The 17,712-nt window shown below is 40.8% G+C and overlaps 1 protein-coding gene across 1 annotated transcript in view; it reads right to left on the minus strand.

Moving 5' to 3' along the window:
• The window catches only part of PDE11A (phosphodiesterase 11A), a 443,044-nt gene that overhangs the window by 86,982 nt on the left and 338,350 nt on the right, over window positions 1-17,712 (minus strand). The window contains exons 11-12 of the mRNA XM_063429778.1: window positions 16,368-16,514; window positions 15,932-16,039 (exon numbers count right to left, since the gene is read on the minus strand). Coding sequence (XP_063285848.1) covers window positions 15,932-16,039; window positions 16,368-16,514 — 255 coding nt within the window. The remainder of the gene's footprint in view (window positions 1-15,931; window positions 16,040-16,367; window positions 16,515-17,712) is intronic.

Consider the following 17,712-nt stretch of genomic DNA (forward strand, 5'->3'; position numbering starts at 1 on the left):
GTAAACTGTCAAAATTTTGAATCAAGTTTTAATTAAAAAATAAACCAATACTGCCCCCATAGTATGTTTCAAGTGGTTAACTGACATAGTTACATAGCTGAAAAGAGACTTGGGTCCATCAAGTTCAGCCTTCCTCACATTTGTTTTTTGCTGTTGCTCCAAAAGACTGAACCTGTACTACCTCCTACCCATTACATGGTTAGCAAGACTGGTGGCCCTATTCCACTGTTTAACTTACCTACCGATAAGTCTTGACGATCTTAGACATACTGACATGGTTATCAGCATATAAGCCGACACAGCTTTGCATTCCATCAAAGTATCCTAGATGTCTGGCAAGTTTAGCGTATGGGGATCTTTTATATTCCAGAATGATGGTTTAGCTAGTTAATTAACTCCCTCCTGTTTTTTTATTATTTTCACTATTAATAAAATAAAAAGAGGCTGTTAAACTTAGGGGTTTTGCAGACACGCATGTGATGTTCTTGGGATGTACTTATGCATTATAACCCCTACTTCTTTTTTCTGTATCGTATACCTGATTGCCGCGATAAAAGAAAAAAAATCCAATAAATAAATGAATTAATAAATCAATATTCAAATGCTGCCAACCTTTTCTGATAATAAATAGCAATTAGATTTTGTATTATGGCTATTGCTAGATTACTGTGTGCAGATGTGGCAAAAAAAACAACAAAAAAAACCTTGTTTTGAATCTATCTATCTGTCTAGCTGTCTGTCCATCCAAAGTGTATTGGATGGTTATTTTTGTATTATTTTTACATTATTATTTTGCATTATTTTCCAAATTTGAATAAAATGAAAATCCCCATGAACCGCTCTTCTAAAAATTCACACCAAAAATATAAACTGGATTTGGTCTGTGAATCTATTCCAAGCAAGGAAAAAACATATTAAATTTTTATACTTCCACTGAACAAAGGACAATTCCTTGAAGATAGAAAATAAAATCCAGAGAAGTGAATATATTCATCTCCAGTTGAATGGTTAATACATAAACATTACAATGAGCTTAACCAGTGGTTCTGAACCTTTCCTGAGCCAAATTATGTGTTTTGAACCTGCTTGATGACCCATTTTCCGGGTTAAAATTAGCTTAGTGATTTGTGCTATGTAACATCTTCATTAGAAACTTCCCAGTACAGGAATCTTAGGACGGCACTGCTGCTACAGTTACTAATCTACTGCAGGTAGTTGCTTGTCTCTGAATGAATACGATTTGTCTGTATCCTAGTGTATCCACACTGTTTGCGTGGTACTTTAAATGTAAATGCAATTAACAATCTCAAGGTGCCATCATGTGGAGCAAATAGGCATTACAAACACATTTTTTTTATTTTTTTTTATGACATTGGTCAACCAACGAAAAAAGGTATATATGCTATATTTGCTTCCCTTTCCTGGTGTCTGATATATAGGACTATGTTTAAGAGGGTTCCGTGTGAAACAATATCTAAACTACCTGCAAATGTTTGTGATTATGAGATCTTGTAGATATTTGCTCTCAAATATGTTCTAAATCACCAAAATACAAGTCCTGATTAAAAGCAGAGCAGCAATATTCAGAAAATATGTGACATTTTACAAAGCGTTTGACTCATGTTTGTCTATCTCAGAATGTATTTAGTACGTAAGCAGGGTTATTCGGTGAACTAGGTGTTGTCTGGAACAGCCATGAATTATTGAACAAAATATATTGGTGTTTGATATATAATATTCGTAGGGTCCACACTGAAGGATCTAGTTGGCTTTCAACTACAATGTCACAGTATATATGTATGGATTAATAACGATCAAGCTTGTGAATAGCTGAGCACAGGCATCAGTATTTTACATACAGTACTTTCTAACCATTTGTCATACGAAAGAGTAAAAAAAACAAACATTTAAATAAAGTCCTACATCTGCTAAACATTTAGAATTAGCAACCGGGCATCAGATAGGGGCTACCTTAATATTAAAAGGGGAGGACCCATTGGTGACGAGTGGAGGCCCTAATATTAATAATATAGGGGGAGAAACTAGTGATTCCCCTGGACCCCACCCATGGTCGTTGGGTGGGGACCCTCAAGTTAATAATAAAGGGAAGGGACCTAATGTCCCCCATCGTCCCCCTCCCATGGGTGCGGGCCCAAATATTAATACTAAAGGGATAGGGACCTAGTTTCCCCACTGACAATCCTAAAGACTAAAGGTTTCCCAGCAGAACATTGCCTATAGTATAACATCGCTTCCGCCAGCCTGCCTGCTTCTCACAGTGCATACTGGTGTCATCTCTTCTCCAGGTAAACGACAAACACGCACCCAGCCATCCACCTGATCTAAAAGAAAACTTGATTCATCAGACCAGGGAACCTTCTTCCATTGCTTCATGGTTCAGTTCTGACAGGCTCATCCTCATTGAAGGGGCTTCAAAGGGGCCTCCGATGTTCATCAGTGAGCCTTGAGCTCCCCTGATCCTGACGCCAGTTTACCTGTTGTCCTTACTTGAACCACTTTTGTTAGGTACTACCACTGCATACCCAGTGCTGTATTTAGCCCAAGGCAAAGTAGGCATTTGCCTTAGACGACACTAACCAGAGGGCAGCAAGAAATTATGCCCTCAACGCCCACTTGGGCGTCTCTGGTGTTTCCCCCTGTCATGAAGGGATCCATAAGGTGGCCGGCCGGCGTGCGGCTGTGTTAGAATCAAAGGCGGAGAGGGAGCTGTGATCTCCCTGCTTTGCTCCCTCATTTGCTGATGCCGCGGGAGCAGGAATATGACAGCATCGGTAGAAGGCCCGCTAGGTGCGAGGGAGCAGGGAGATCGCAGCTCCCTTGCCGCCTTTGAGTCTAACACAGCCGCACGCACAGCTCTCACAGCAGCCCCACTAGACCCCCTGCTTCCAACACATGAATTTCAAGAACTGACTGTTCACTTGCTGCCTAATATACACCACCCTATGACAGGTGCCATTGTAACAATATCATTAATGTTATTCAATTAACCTGTCAGTGGTTTTAATATTGTGGCTGATCAATGTAAGTAGCATAATTCCAAATTGTAGCAAATTCAAATCTGATTGACAAACGTTACACTTGAAATACCTGGATATATTCTCCAACTCAGCTGCACTATTTTTGCCATTTGGATTTCAAATCGCTACAATTCAGAGTTTAGTAAACTAATACAATAAGAGAAAATAGGAACTACTTTGTCTTATGTGCAAGCCTGAGGAGACATCTATTTTAACTTTTGTTAAATCCCAGGAGCCATCCCCAGCTTTGGGAATCAGGCATCATCTAGCTCACTTTGAGATAAGATCTATGGAACAGTGCCGCCATCAGGGGGTGACAACCGTGACGGTTGTCACGGGCCCGGCGGTCCTGGGGGGCCCGGACTGCTTTGGCAGTCCAGGGCCCCACAATTACACTCTGCACATATATATAGCGATCATCACTATATATATGTGCAGCCGCGGGCCCCCCCGGCTCCCTGTATTTGCAGAGGGGGCCCAGCGGACTGCAGGAGCACTTTCCAGCATTTGCCTGTCTCTAACTCCCGCAAGATGTGCGGTCGGTAGAGCGTTGCCATGGGAGTTAGAGACAGGCAAATGCTGGAAAGTGCTCCTGCAGTCCGCTGGGCCCCCTCTGCAAATACAGGGAGCCGGGGGCCCCCAGAATGCCATCGGACCACCAGGGATCAAAGGATCTTCCCCCTCCCTGAACCAGGTAAGAAACAGGGAGGGGGGAATAACTTTCATTACATTCATACATGCACTACTAAACACACTAACTAACACACACTGCATCCACTACACTAACTAACACACACTGCATCCACTACACTAACACACACACACTGCATCCACTACACTAACACACACACTGCATCCACTGCACTAACACACACACTGCATCCACTACACTAACACACACACTGCATCCACTACACTGACACACACACTGCATCCACTACACTGACACACACACTGCATCCACTACACTAACACACACACTGCATCCACTACACTAACACACACACTGCATCCACTACACTAACACACACACTGCATCCACTGCACTAACACACACACTGCATCCACTACACTAACACACACACTGCATCCACTACACTAACACACACACTGCATCCACTACACTAACTAACACACACTGCATCCACTACACTAACACACACACACTGCATCCACTACACTAACACACACACTGCATCCACTGCACTAACACACACACTGCACCCACTACACTAACACACACTGCATCCACTACACTAACACACACTGCATCCACTAAACTAACACACACACTGCATCCACTGCACTAACACACACACTGCATCCACTACACTAACACACACACTGCATCCACTGCACTAACACACACACTGCATCCACTACACTAACACACACACTGCATCCACTACACTAACACACACACTGCATCCACTACACTAACACACACACTGCATCCACTGCACTAACACACACACTGCATCCACTACACTAACACACACACTACATCCACTACACTAACACCCACACTGCATCCACTGCACTAACACACACTGCATCCACTACACTAACACACACACTGCATCCACTGCACTAACACACACACACACACACACACACACACACACACTGCATCCACTGCACTAACACACACACTGCATCCACTACACTAACACACACACTGCATCCACTACACTAACACACACACTGCATCCACTACACTAACACACACACACTGCATCCACTGCACTAACACACACACTGCATCCACTGCACTAACACACACACTGCATCCACTACACTAACACACACACTGCATCCACTACACTAACGCACACACTGCATCCACTACACTAACACACACACTGCATCCACTGCACTAACACACACTGCATCCACTACACTAACACACACACACTGCATCCACTGAAATAACACACACACTGCATCCATTGCACTAACACACACACTGCATCCACTGCACTAACACACACACTGCATCCACTACACTAACATACACACTGCATCCACTACACTAACACACACACTGCATCCTCAACACTAACATACACACTGCATTCACTACACTAACACACACACTGCATTCACTACACTAACACACACACACACTGCATTAACTATACACACAGCATCCACTACACAAACATCCTGTATTCACAGTACACGCACTACATCCATCACACATTTAAACATTCTGCATTCACTATACAGAGACACTGCGTCTAAAACACACACTACATCCACTAAACACATTGCATCTAGTACACACAAAAACTACATCCACTACACAAACACACTACATCCACTACACACACTGCATCCGCTACACAAACACACACTCTGCATTCACTGCACAAACAGTATCTAATACATACAAACACTACATCCATTACACACATTCTAATTCACTTCCACTATACACACCACATTCAGTCCTGCATCATTGTCTGCGGACTAGGTAAGAGTCCTGTGGGCGGACTCGTGGGCGGGCCTGGGGGGATGGGGCGGGCCGGGGGGATGGGGCGGGGGGGCCCAGACCTTGTGCTTTGTCAGGGGCCCCAAAATTTCTGGTGGCGGCCCTGCTATGGAAGCTCCTGTTGTTGTAGAATTATTAACCCCTTATAACTTATATCCATTATTAGGACCCTTATAAACTATATAATCCTTACTGGGCCCCTTTTAATACTATATTCTCATATTCAGCTCTCATGCCTCGTAGTTTAAACTTTACAAGATTCCTTTGTTCGTAGAAACAGCATGTCAGCAGAAAATGCTAGAATCTTCTGATTCAAAGAACACACTGTAACAGATAGTATTGATAGAGTGTATAATTGCCAAAGAGGCCTTGAGAATACTGAGGATACTAACCTTGAAAGACTAAAGGTACCAGCTACTCTTTGTGGATAGCTGCCAAAATGCCCCCTCCCATCGAGAGAACTCCTCGTGCTAGCAAGATGGCGCTGAAATCTGGAGGAGAACTTTATGACGTCAGTTATGATGTAAGACGTAACACCCAACAGGGAGGGCATTTAACTAACCACTTCTTCTCTTAGCCAATTGACAATGTTTCCTCACTTTTTATCTTGATTTTACAATGATGTAATTCTACCTTTAAAAAGGACTTGCAAGCCTGCTTGGTTCAGATGCTAATAAATTTCCTGAAGTTCTTTCATTTAACCTGAACCTTGTGTCAGTGTGAATTTACTTCTGCGTATACGCAATTTAAACATCTCTAATTTGGACAGGAACAGATAGTCATTCAAACTTCTTTGTTTGCTTAAAAGATTCCCTTATCACTGTGATCTCACAGGATCCTGCTTAGGTCTCAGAGTTGTGCTCTCATATGTGTGCAAGAGTACAGCACTGATACAGCTAATTGCAGGTGAAGCTCCAGGACCTAAACATGGCGGTGACTATGAGAGTCAGCTTCAGGTAAGAATGTCAACCTTCCACTGCACCCTGTGGCCACTGGACCCTAAGCGGATATGTCAGCTTCGAGTCTTTGCAAAATGTGCACAAACCCCAGAAAGTGACAGATATGCTTTAAATTAGTCAACATTATCATATTCATCGTCATCATATTCACATAAAAAGCTTTTACTTCAGTTTAAAAAATTCTACGAGATTTCACGCTCTCGTGTGGACTTATTCACATCTGGTTTGCACAAATGAAAACTGTTCAAATACTAAGACTTTAATACCAGGCATTGGGAAGAGAGAGCAGATGTTGTCCAAGTTATACGTAGTGCAAAAGTAAATAGGAAAAGATAAAAATAATTTAAATCAGTTTGTAGCATGATTTTTAATGTAGCACTAGGAAAAACATTGATATCACTGAGATATCTCTTAATCAACACCAAGGGGTTGAACTCCCTATTTGTTCAAAGCAAAAATAAACCTTTACTGCACCTTTAAAAAAACAACATATCTGTTAAGACTGTGAGAGGGAGATAAGACCAGTGCAGTTAGGCGTTGTACCATGCAGTGCCTAATTATACTCCCTATGTCTTTTAATTACTTTGGGTTTGCTTAATGATGCATCTAGAAGTAAGCACCTGACTGCCATTTTATCTTACTTCATTACTTGGTTGGTATATTTACTCAGCGGGTTAATCGGACACTATATGATGTTGCGAAACGTGCATCCACATAATTTACACTACTTAAAACATACATTGGGTCTTATTTTTGTTTCCTTATTTATTTTTTAAAATGGCAGTGGGAGATATTTGGCAACTGACTTGAGAAATTTTTAGATTTGCTTTCATATCTTCTATTTAGACCTATCTTTTCTAAGATTAGATTATTTTCTAGAAGATTATCTGGCCATATTTTATTCTTTAGTGAATAAATGCTTTAGTGCAAGATTCTTAAAAGGGCATTCCAAGCACCATAACCACTAGATTGTGCTGATTGCTCTCAGCCAATCAGATAACACATAGCCTAGCACAGACAGAGAGCTTCTGGCTATCTGATGGAAGTGGTGGAAGCTGGGGGCTGCGACTTCAGGTAAGAAGTCAAACTTTTCCAAAACGGCTTGACAACTAATAATTGAAAGTTGGGGTGCAAGGACACTGACACCATGCACTGTAGTGGTTATAGTACTATAAATTGCTCAACTACAACACCCTAGATTCCATTGCCCTGTATTATATTCACAAAACTTGGGGATTATTATTATTATTATTGTAGTCTAATACAATCTAGGGAGTTGGACGACCCTGCCTTAGTGGAAACAAAACTAAAATTCAACTTACCGGTACCTTGTAACCTTGTCAGAAGGGTGAAGGCAACATGACATCATTCCCAGACTCATACTGAACTTGGCATAGGGCAAAGAGATGTATGGACAAGTGTGTCTGTAGTAGTACGCTCAGACGAAGGCCTTGATGGATTTTTATGGTCTTTGATAGTTTTTAACATCATAAACATTTGTCAGGATGCCAACGCATACATAGTGTGACAAGGCTGCAACAAATCAATCCTGGCTCCTCGGGGTCATTCGAACTTTTTACTGCTTTCTTTCAACTTCGAGGTTGATATGAAAAGCTTGAGTGGGAAAAATGCCAAATATGTAATTCTGCAGCTCTCTCCGTGAGTCACCGCTCTAAGTCAAATTGTTTTTACACCTGTCAAATGATCATTGTCTCTGCCAGGCTGAGTCAGCTATTCCGTTATTGAGTGGTCTCACGGATGAGACATGAGAATTAATATTTTATGATGGCTGTAGAGATATTTTATGCCCTCATACACATTTCTTCTATCTCGATATGTCAATTCTCCAGCTTGGCCGTGTAAATCACTACATACAACCCCACCGGTTGTAAACTGAGAAAAGACTAAGAAACATGAACACAGCAGATGATAATTCATCTCTTCTGATTCAAACAGATGTTTCTTTATTCCTTATATATGAGGATATGCATTTTTTTTGTTTTATCATTTTTAAAGGCTCCTTGGCCAATCAAATGTTTTCTTCTCGGTGCGTGGTCTCACGCGTATTACGATGTTTTATTGAAGACACTAGGAAACAGGAGTGTAAAATTCTATAGTCTCATTGCCAGCATATTTTCTACATCTCATCTTTATAGATTGTTGGCAACTGTCAAACTTTAACTTTGGTTATTCTTTCATGCAGAAACTACTCAGAACCCAAAAAGTTCAGAGCGCTCTCATTTGACTGCTTTTCATGCTTGATGGTTTGGAAATGGTTAGAGTAGTGGCCAGGTCTCTGTCTTGGCACTAGGACCCACTGGTTTGAATTCCAGTGAGACCACGTCACCTAATGATATATTTATCTGCCTACCTCAAGTCCTCATAGATTGTAAGCTCATTTGAGTAGGGAATTTTTAACACCCCTCTCTATAATTGTAATGCACTGCGGGATATGTTGGTGCCTAATATATGTTAACAATAATATATGCTGCTGTTTTGTCAGGCCTAAGGGCTAAGTCTGCACGACATCCTGCAATCATACAAATTCGTATTTAGACCAATAGGCAAACCTATGACATAAGCTACCTTATCCTTCCACCATATTAAAAGCAAACAAAAATGCATTAACCTATTCACTGCCAATGACGTGTATACATAAGTGTTAGAGGTTCAGTCTAGCCATAGTACATACCCTAATATGTAACACAATTGGCACCCTTCCATATTAATTTTGTTAGAAATATATCCCAATACTACTTATAGCAGAGGTCTAGTCCACAAATCTACGAGCAAACTCTCCAACTGATGCTAATGGGCAATAGACATAGAGAGACAGGTAAGTAAAGTTATACATCCCCCTAGGTCTCAGCCCTTGAATGGCTGTTGATCTCCAAATGAGACAGAATACATTTGCTGCTTTTGTACCATATAGAAAGGAATATAGTCTGGGACAATCCTGGAGAAGACTGCTATCACTATCTATTAAGATAAGTGTTTTTCCACCACACTATTTATTTGTTTAAAGTGTTGGCAGTGGTGTATCCTGGTTTTGTGCTGCCCTAGGCAGGACAAAATTCAGGCGTCCCCCCCGCCACCCTACCCCCTCTCCGCCACCCTACTCTCCACTCCCCCCGCCTTCTAAATACACACACACATTCACTGACAGATACGCATACACTAGCTAACAGACACACACTCACTAACAGACACACACACACACACTCACTAACAGACACACACTCACTCACTGTCACACACTCACTCACTGACACACTCAGACACACTCACTCACTGACACACACACTAACAGACAACACACTCTCACTAACAGACACACACACTCACACACAGACACACACTCACAGACAGACACACACACACACACTAACAGACACACACACAGACACACACACTCACACTAACAGACACACTAACATACACACACACACACCTCCTTACCTTTGGGAATGCTGGGGGTGGGGGTTCTCCTTTTCCCTGGGGTCCAGTGGCTGCTGGTTGGGCGGTTGGGTGGGCGTGCCGGCGGCGCTGGCGAGGGAGCACTTTCCCCTGAGCTGTCTGATGTCATCTTCCGGCTCCCAGCATCACTCTGCAGCGCGCAAGGGAGCTGAGCAGACAGCTCAGAGGAAAGTGCTCCCTCGCCAGCGCTGCCCGCCCGACCAGCAGCCCGCTCGGATTGGCAGTTAGCCGCAAGGCTAACAGGACATTTGCCCTGGGCATTTGGGGGCGGCTTTTTTTTTCCGCCCACTGGAAAATGCCGCCCAAGGCAAATGCCTTGTTTGCCTCGTGGCTAATACGTCCGTGAGTGTTAGATGTATTTGTTTGTTTAACTTAGCTCTTGAATATCTGCAGATGTACCTGTTTTCAGCTCTGTGGTGCTCTGTGTTTTTGTGTGTATGTGCACGAGAGTGTATGTGTGTGTGTATGGTCTGTGTATGAGTGCATGTGTGTGTATGTGTATGTGTGTATCTCCCTACATGTTGCATGTGTATCTCACTATGTGTGTATCTGTCTCACTGCATATGTCTCTCCCTTCGAGTATTTCTCTTGCTGAATGTGTCTTGTCTTTTTGTGTGGGGGTCTCCCTGTTTGTCTCTAGTTTTGTGAGTTACTACTGGAGCAAAGTTTATCGGGCTATATGAAAACACTTAGGGTAATGTGAAAATACACAATGTTAAATGTACAAGGAAATAAGACAATGAAAAGGAGTTATATATTACTGTGATAAGGTATGGGACAATATATATATATATATATATTGCTAATTTAATAATAAGGGAATATAGTGTTGAATACTTGGTTTGGGGAAATATAGCCTAAAGCATATAATGAAATGGAAACACATCACATGGAGAGACCTGTAGCATAACTTCAGAGTTCAGGAAAAGCCATACAAATTCTCGTTTTTAGATCCTTTAGATCCATATCTTACACATCATAGGGGCATTTAAATGTTTCCTCCCTTCCCTTACTCTCTCTCTCTCTATAGAAGTATAAAGTTAATTGTTAATGAATAAATTATAATTAGTGCACATGAAGACCTGCATGTTATCTACCTACTTGTCTGGCTTTAATTCACCTACTTACTGCAGTCTTTCATTGTGGGCAACCATGACCTTGGGTTACCTATTACCTGTGTTGGAACTCGATGGATCTGTTATGACTGTGAAAGTGCTTAAATGCAGCATGCCACCAATCTGCAGTTTAAGCCAATCGTTATCTTTGCTAATCAGCAAATCTAAGCAGCTCTGTACATTAGCGCTTGAATGTTTTGCAAGCCTCCAGTGTACTCCTGAGTCCAGAATTTAGTTTTCTGAGCTCATTATATCCTACAAATAGGCTTTGTTATTTTGTCAATCCTGATTCATGTAGCCCTAACCTCTGGCTCATTTCATTTGTAAATGTATTGTTTGCTTTTGCCTCTAAACTTGAACTTGTGTGGCTATTCTATTGGATAACCACGTGGCTCTGATTTCTGCCTACACACAGCAGGTCCAAAATGATTGACTTTGTATTGCTATCAAGGTGACCAATTCTTGCATATTTTGTCCAATATTCACCTGAGTATATTAGAACCTGCATGAACTTTGGCGACATTACTGCTGCTTGTAAAACTAAAGTGAGGATCCATAAAATACTTTTTAAAGGAACACTATAGTCACCAGAACAACTACAGCTTATTGAATTTGTTCTGGTGAGTAGAATTGTTACCTTCATGCTTTTTGCTGTAAACATTGCTTGATTCAGAGAAAATTCAGTGTTTACATTACAGCCTAGTGGTAACTGCACTGGCCACTCCTAAGATGTCTGTTAGAGATCCTTCCTGGGTCATGGCTGCCTAAAAAGCATCCAAACATTCAGTATCTCCTCCCTCTGCATGAAGACACTGAACTTTCCTCAGAGATTCATTGATTCAATTCATCTCTATGAGGAGATGCTTATTGGCCAGGGCTGTACTTGAATTGTGCTGGCTTTGCCCCTGATCTGGGCCTTTGTCAGTCTAAGCCAATCCTATGGGGAAGCATTGTGATTGGATCAGGCTACCACTTCTGATGATGTCAGTAGGCAGTGGGCAGGTCTAAAGGAAACCGGGACAAAGCAACCAGCTCCAGACTTGAATACATGAAAGATTTTACTATATTTAGGAAGGCATGAGGGGACCAGGGTGGCTAGATGGTGGTTTCAACCCTATAGGGTCAGGAATATATGTTTGTGTTCCTGACCCTATAGTGATCCTTTAAACTCCCACTGTTTGACTGATCGTTGCAAATCCTGCATCACTTATGTTCACAAATACAAGACATCAACCTACTTGTCTGGATTCAATGCAGTTATTATTGGAGTATTGTGGTATTTTCCTGCTGTATCCTGACATAGAGGTCACTTACATTAGAGTATCTGATTTCTGACCTCCACCTTTCTCTAGACAATTTTTTTTTCAACTGCTTAAATTTTGGTATTCCAGTTTTTGTTTGTCGACCAGCTGTCTCAAATCCCTGTATCATGTAACAAACTGACAAACATAAATAAAAAAGTAAACGTATCCTACATTTGTCTGTTCAAAGTCAGATATCCTTTTTGAAGGACAGTTACCCACAACCAGGGCCGCCATCAGGGGGTGACAACCATGATGGTGGTCACGGGCCCAGCGGCCCTGGGGGTCCGGACTGCTCTGGCAGTCCCAGGCCCCACTTTCCCTCTCTGCACACATAGTCTTTCATTGTGTGCTGTATCGCTATCTATGTGTGCAGCCGCAGGCCCCGGCTCCCTGTTACTGCAGATGGGGCCCAGCAGACTGCTTCTCCTCTTCTCTTCTCTCTTCTAATAACTCTCGCGAGACCCGCGGAGCGTTGCCATGGTAACCGGGTCTCGTGAGAGTTATTAGAAGAGAGAAGAAGCTGTGTGCTGCCTGGGCCCCCTCTGCGGTAACAGGGAGCCGGGGGGCCCCCCCACGGACCACCAGGGATGGAAACCCCCCCCCTCCATGGACACAGGTAGGCAGGGAGGGGGGAGAAACATTTACATATAATTTAATATAAAATTAATGGGAAAATGCCCCTTCCTCCCCCCCCAGATTGCACATTTACACACAACACACACAGCATACACTAACTCAACACACACACACTGCATACACTAACTCAACACACACACACACTGCATACACTAACACAACACACACACTGAATACACTAACTCAACACACACACACACTGCATACACTAACACAACACACACTGCATACACTAACACAACACACACTGCATACACTAACACAACACACATACACTGCATACACTAATTCAACACACACACTGCATACACTAACTCAACTCACACACACTGCATACACTAACACAACACACATTGCATACACTAACACCACACACACTGCATACACTAACACCACACCCACTCTGCATACACTAACACAACACACACACACTGCATACACTAACTCAACACACACACACTGCATACACTAACACAACACACACTGCATACACTAACACAACACACACACACTGCATACACTAAAACAACACACACTGCATACACTAACACAACACACACACACTGCATACACTAACTCAACACACACACTGCATACACTAACTCAACACACACACACTGCATACACTAACACAACCCACACACACACTGCATACACTAACACAACACACACCGCATACACTAACACCACAGCCACTCTGCATACACTAACACAACACCCACTCTGCATACACTAACACCACACACACACTGCATATACTGACACAACACACACTCTGCAAACACTAACACAACACACACTCTGCATACACTAACACAACACACACTGCATACACTAACATAACACACACACTGCATACACTAACACAACACACACTCTGCATACACTGACACCACACACACTCTGCATACACTAACACAACACACACACTGCATACACTAACACAACACACACACTGCATACACTAACACCACACACACTGCATACACTAACACAACACACACTCTGCATACAGTAACACAACACAAACACTGCATACACTAACACAACACACACACTGCATACACTAACACAACACACACACTGCATACACTAACACCACACACTGCGTACACTAACACAACACACACTCTGCATACACTAATACAACACACACTGCATACACTAACACACACACTGCATACACCAATACAACACACACACACACACACACACTGCATACACTAATACAATACACACACTGCATACATTAATACAACATACACTCTGCATACACTACACACTAACACACTCACTGCATCCACTATACTGACAAACACTCTGCATTCGCTACACATTAACACACTCTGCATTCACTACACTAACACACACTCTGCATCCGCTACACACTAACACACTGGCGGTGGTAATGTATCCCCCGCACCAATGAACTATTACATTCTGATGTAACAGAATGATAATTTAGTGGATGTGTCCTATCCCTGTTCATAACTAGGCAAACCAAGTATATTACATTATATAACACCCATTGGACAACCAATATAAATGTCCTTACAAAGGTATCAATGCTTAAGAAAGTGACTTTATTAGATATTCAAAATGATAATGTCAGATGTGAATTTATCAATATGACTGTTTCAGCTATAGCTGAAAAATGTTTTGAACACTGTGAAAAAGTATCCCTTATATTATATAATTATATGTTCATAAGCAGGTCACTTGACGAAAAAAAAAATATAGCTTGATAACGATAAAATCCATTAAATAAAAAATACATACAAGAAATAAATATGCTAGTCAGAAAAAAAGAGATCACAGGGACATAACACCACAACAGCATTTTAAAGACCTTGTAAAAGCCAGGTAGATCTCCTTACTGGAGGTAACTAATAGCAACAACATCCAGTGTTGGTGGATAGTGCTTATTTCATCTTAGAAAGATTAGCTGATTTATGCAACTTCTGTAACTGCAAGTGATGTGCCAAGACAACATTGTGACTTGATACATCCTTGATAGAGTTATCACCCGGCATTAGTGGTGTAGACAGTGATTCATTATCGTGCTCCCCACCTGCAAGACATTTTCTTTTTTCCTCTACACAAGATCTTAAAGAATTTTAACTGTTTTTTCGTTTTTTTGTGTGTTGTGTTCAAAATGAAAAATTTAGTAGGTTATATTTATTAAAACTATAAAATGTGTGGAATAACATAATAAAGCCTCATAGAAAGTATTGCATTGCAGCATATCGTATGTATTTTAATTTTATGAATGATTTTTTTTTCTATATTTAGAGTGATATAAGTTCACTTTGGGATTTATTCACAGAGCAGAGCATTGTGGGGAATTTACAATTGCATTGCAACAAATTGCTCAAAATGTATCACTTTGATATATTTTTATACAATAAATACCATAAATTTTCAGCTGCCCTGACTATCTTTTGCAAAGGACAGTTTGAACTCTATGGATTTACTAAATTGAAAACGTTTGAAAATTGACAATTGAATTTCAAATTTTCGGCTAAAACAGTGAAACTGGGAAAATAGCTGAGTTGGTAAATCTCGTCATGTATGCATTCATTGTAAAAGTCTTTGCATATCTTTCCCATGTGATAACACAAGGTTTGGACAGGGTTATTAGGATCATATTGCATAGAATTTCGCAAATCGCTGAAGCTATTGAGGATTATATCCGGGGAGAACAAGGCAAGAGAGTTACTTGTATCGTAACCTTGATATTGCAACACAAAGACATTTTTTACTTCTATTTTTTGAAAGTGTGCATTAGTTTTTTACTTTCTTTATTGTACATTATATTGCAAACAAAATACTACTGTAACAACAGAAATACAGACACATTCGTATAGCACAGACAATCTCAAGCAGGGAGTAAATATCCGGTACTTACAGTTAACATGGCAAACATCAGCTGGCAAACATTAAACGCATGCCGCCAATTATGGTACAGGACCATCCGATAATTCTTTCTTACTGTCAAAAGCCATCTGCACAAAGTCTAAAACACAGAAAGGAGGATATGAATTATGAAAATGAACAGATGTAGATTCGTACACCCTGAACAATTGTTAATTCTGTTGCTTAATTTTGTTTTTATTTTTATTACGTCTTACGTGTTTTTACACACACTTGTCTTATGTCTATTTTATATTGTGTAGATGCTCTTGTTGTGTTCGTGTGGTTGTAACATGCATGAACACTTCCATAAAAATCTGATATGAAGGCAAAAAATGCATGGAGATATATATATATATATATATAGCAGATCCCATTGTGGGTGTCCGTTGAGTCACACCATACAGTATTAGAGCATAGCAGAACTTTACCTCGTAGTCAATTTTAAATTTCTGAACCATGCCCAATTCCATAAACATCCGCAAGGCCGCTGTAATCATGGCATCGACATCAAGGGAGAAATCGTCAAAATGCATAGCATCAATGAAAAGCTCTGTCACCAAAGGGATGTTGGCTGCCTTAAATGATAGAGGACATAGTTACAATAGATACATAGTTACAGTTTTCAACACTCAGTATACACTACAAGGCTTAATAGTATATGCTCTGCAACAAAATACAGATTAAATGCACAGAGTGAGAATAATTCAGTTACCAGTATGTTGGATGCAATAAAAATGACACTCTATGCAACAAAATCACTGCATTTTAATGAGGTTGCTTGGGTACACATATATTATCCCTTTTTTAAACAATGTAAAAATTGCAGTTTTCGAGAAATGTCAATGTTTACAACTGGCTGAAAAAGCACACCTCCGGTGACAGTCAGACAACCATCCATTCGTATGAACTTTATTAAATATCCAAATGGCATTTTGGATTAGAAAATGTAGGTTAAAAATATGCAATAATTTTGCTTTGGAGGCACGTTTGGACCTTAGTAGTTTTTATATTAGAATCCCATTTCCTGCATTGCCATGCAACAATCTTGCGTGAATCTCATAAATCTTTACAAGTATTACTCTCCAAACAATTACCTTTAACCAAATTAAACAATAATAATTAATGAACACTAATGAGTATTATTCTGATGCTCGAAATGAAAGCTGTTAATAACAAACAATTCTGAGACAGTTCTAAAAGTGCAGCAGTGCGCAGGATTCCACTGGTTACCATGGTGAGTGCATCACTTTCAGAACTCCGACCCAAAATTGCTTTTAAAGCACAACTTCCAATGTGTCTGTGATCCTGGAGACCTTGCTACATAAAATAAAACACAGACATTATACTTCGATTCTCACTGTATTTTCAGATATTGCCTCTACTGTAGAGCAAGAATGGCACCCAGTGGTGAAACAGATTCATCCCACTTTGCCCAATGTGGACAAAAGGATGTATCCGATTTCATAAAACAGCGGGTTTTGTCAGGCTAAATCACCTGAGAATACATCAGTGTGACACAAATCATTTTACTGTACTCATGTAAAGAATATCCATGTAGCTGTACGGCAATAAAATTTCCTATTTGCATGTATTTTATGCAATAAATCTGCTTTGTGACAAAATGTATTCACTGTGTCTCCTTGGCATACATGATTCTGAAACAGACTGGGATTTTATTATAATAGAGTATGTTATTCTTACACAAAATACAAGATTACAAACACCTTTTCTTATTAAATTCCCTGAGTGCAGGATGCTTGGAATAGGATACAG

This window comes from Pelobates fuscus, chromosome 8, assembly GCF_036172605.1.
Source record: "Pelobates fuscus isolate aPelFus1 chromosome 8, aPelFus1.pri, whole genome shotgun sequence".
Taxonomy (NCBI): Eukaryota; Metazoa; Chordata; class Amphibia; order Anura; family Pelobatidae; genus Pelobates; species Pelobates fuscus.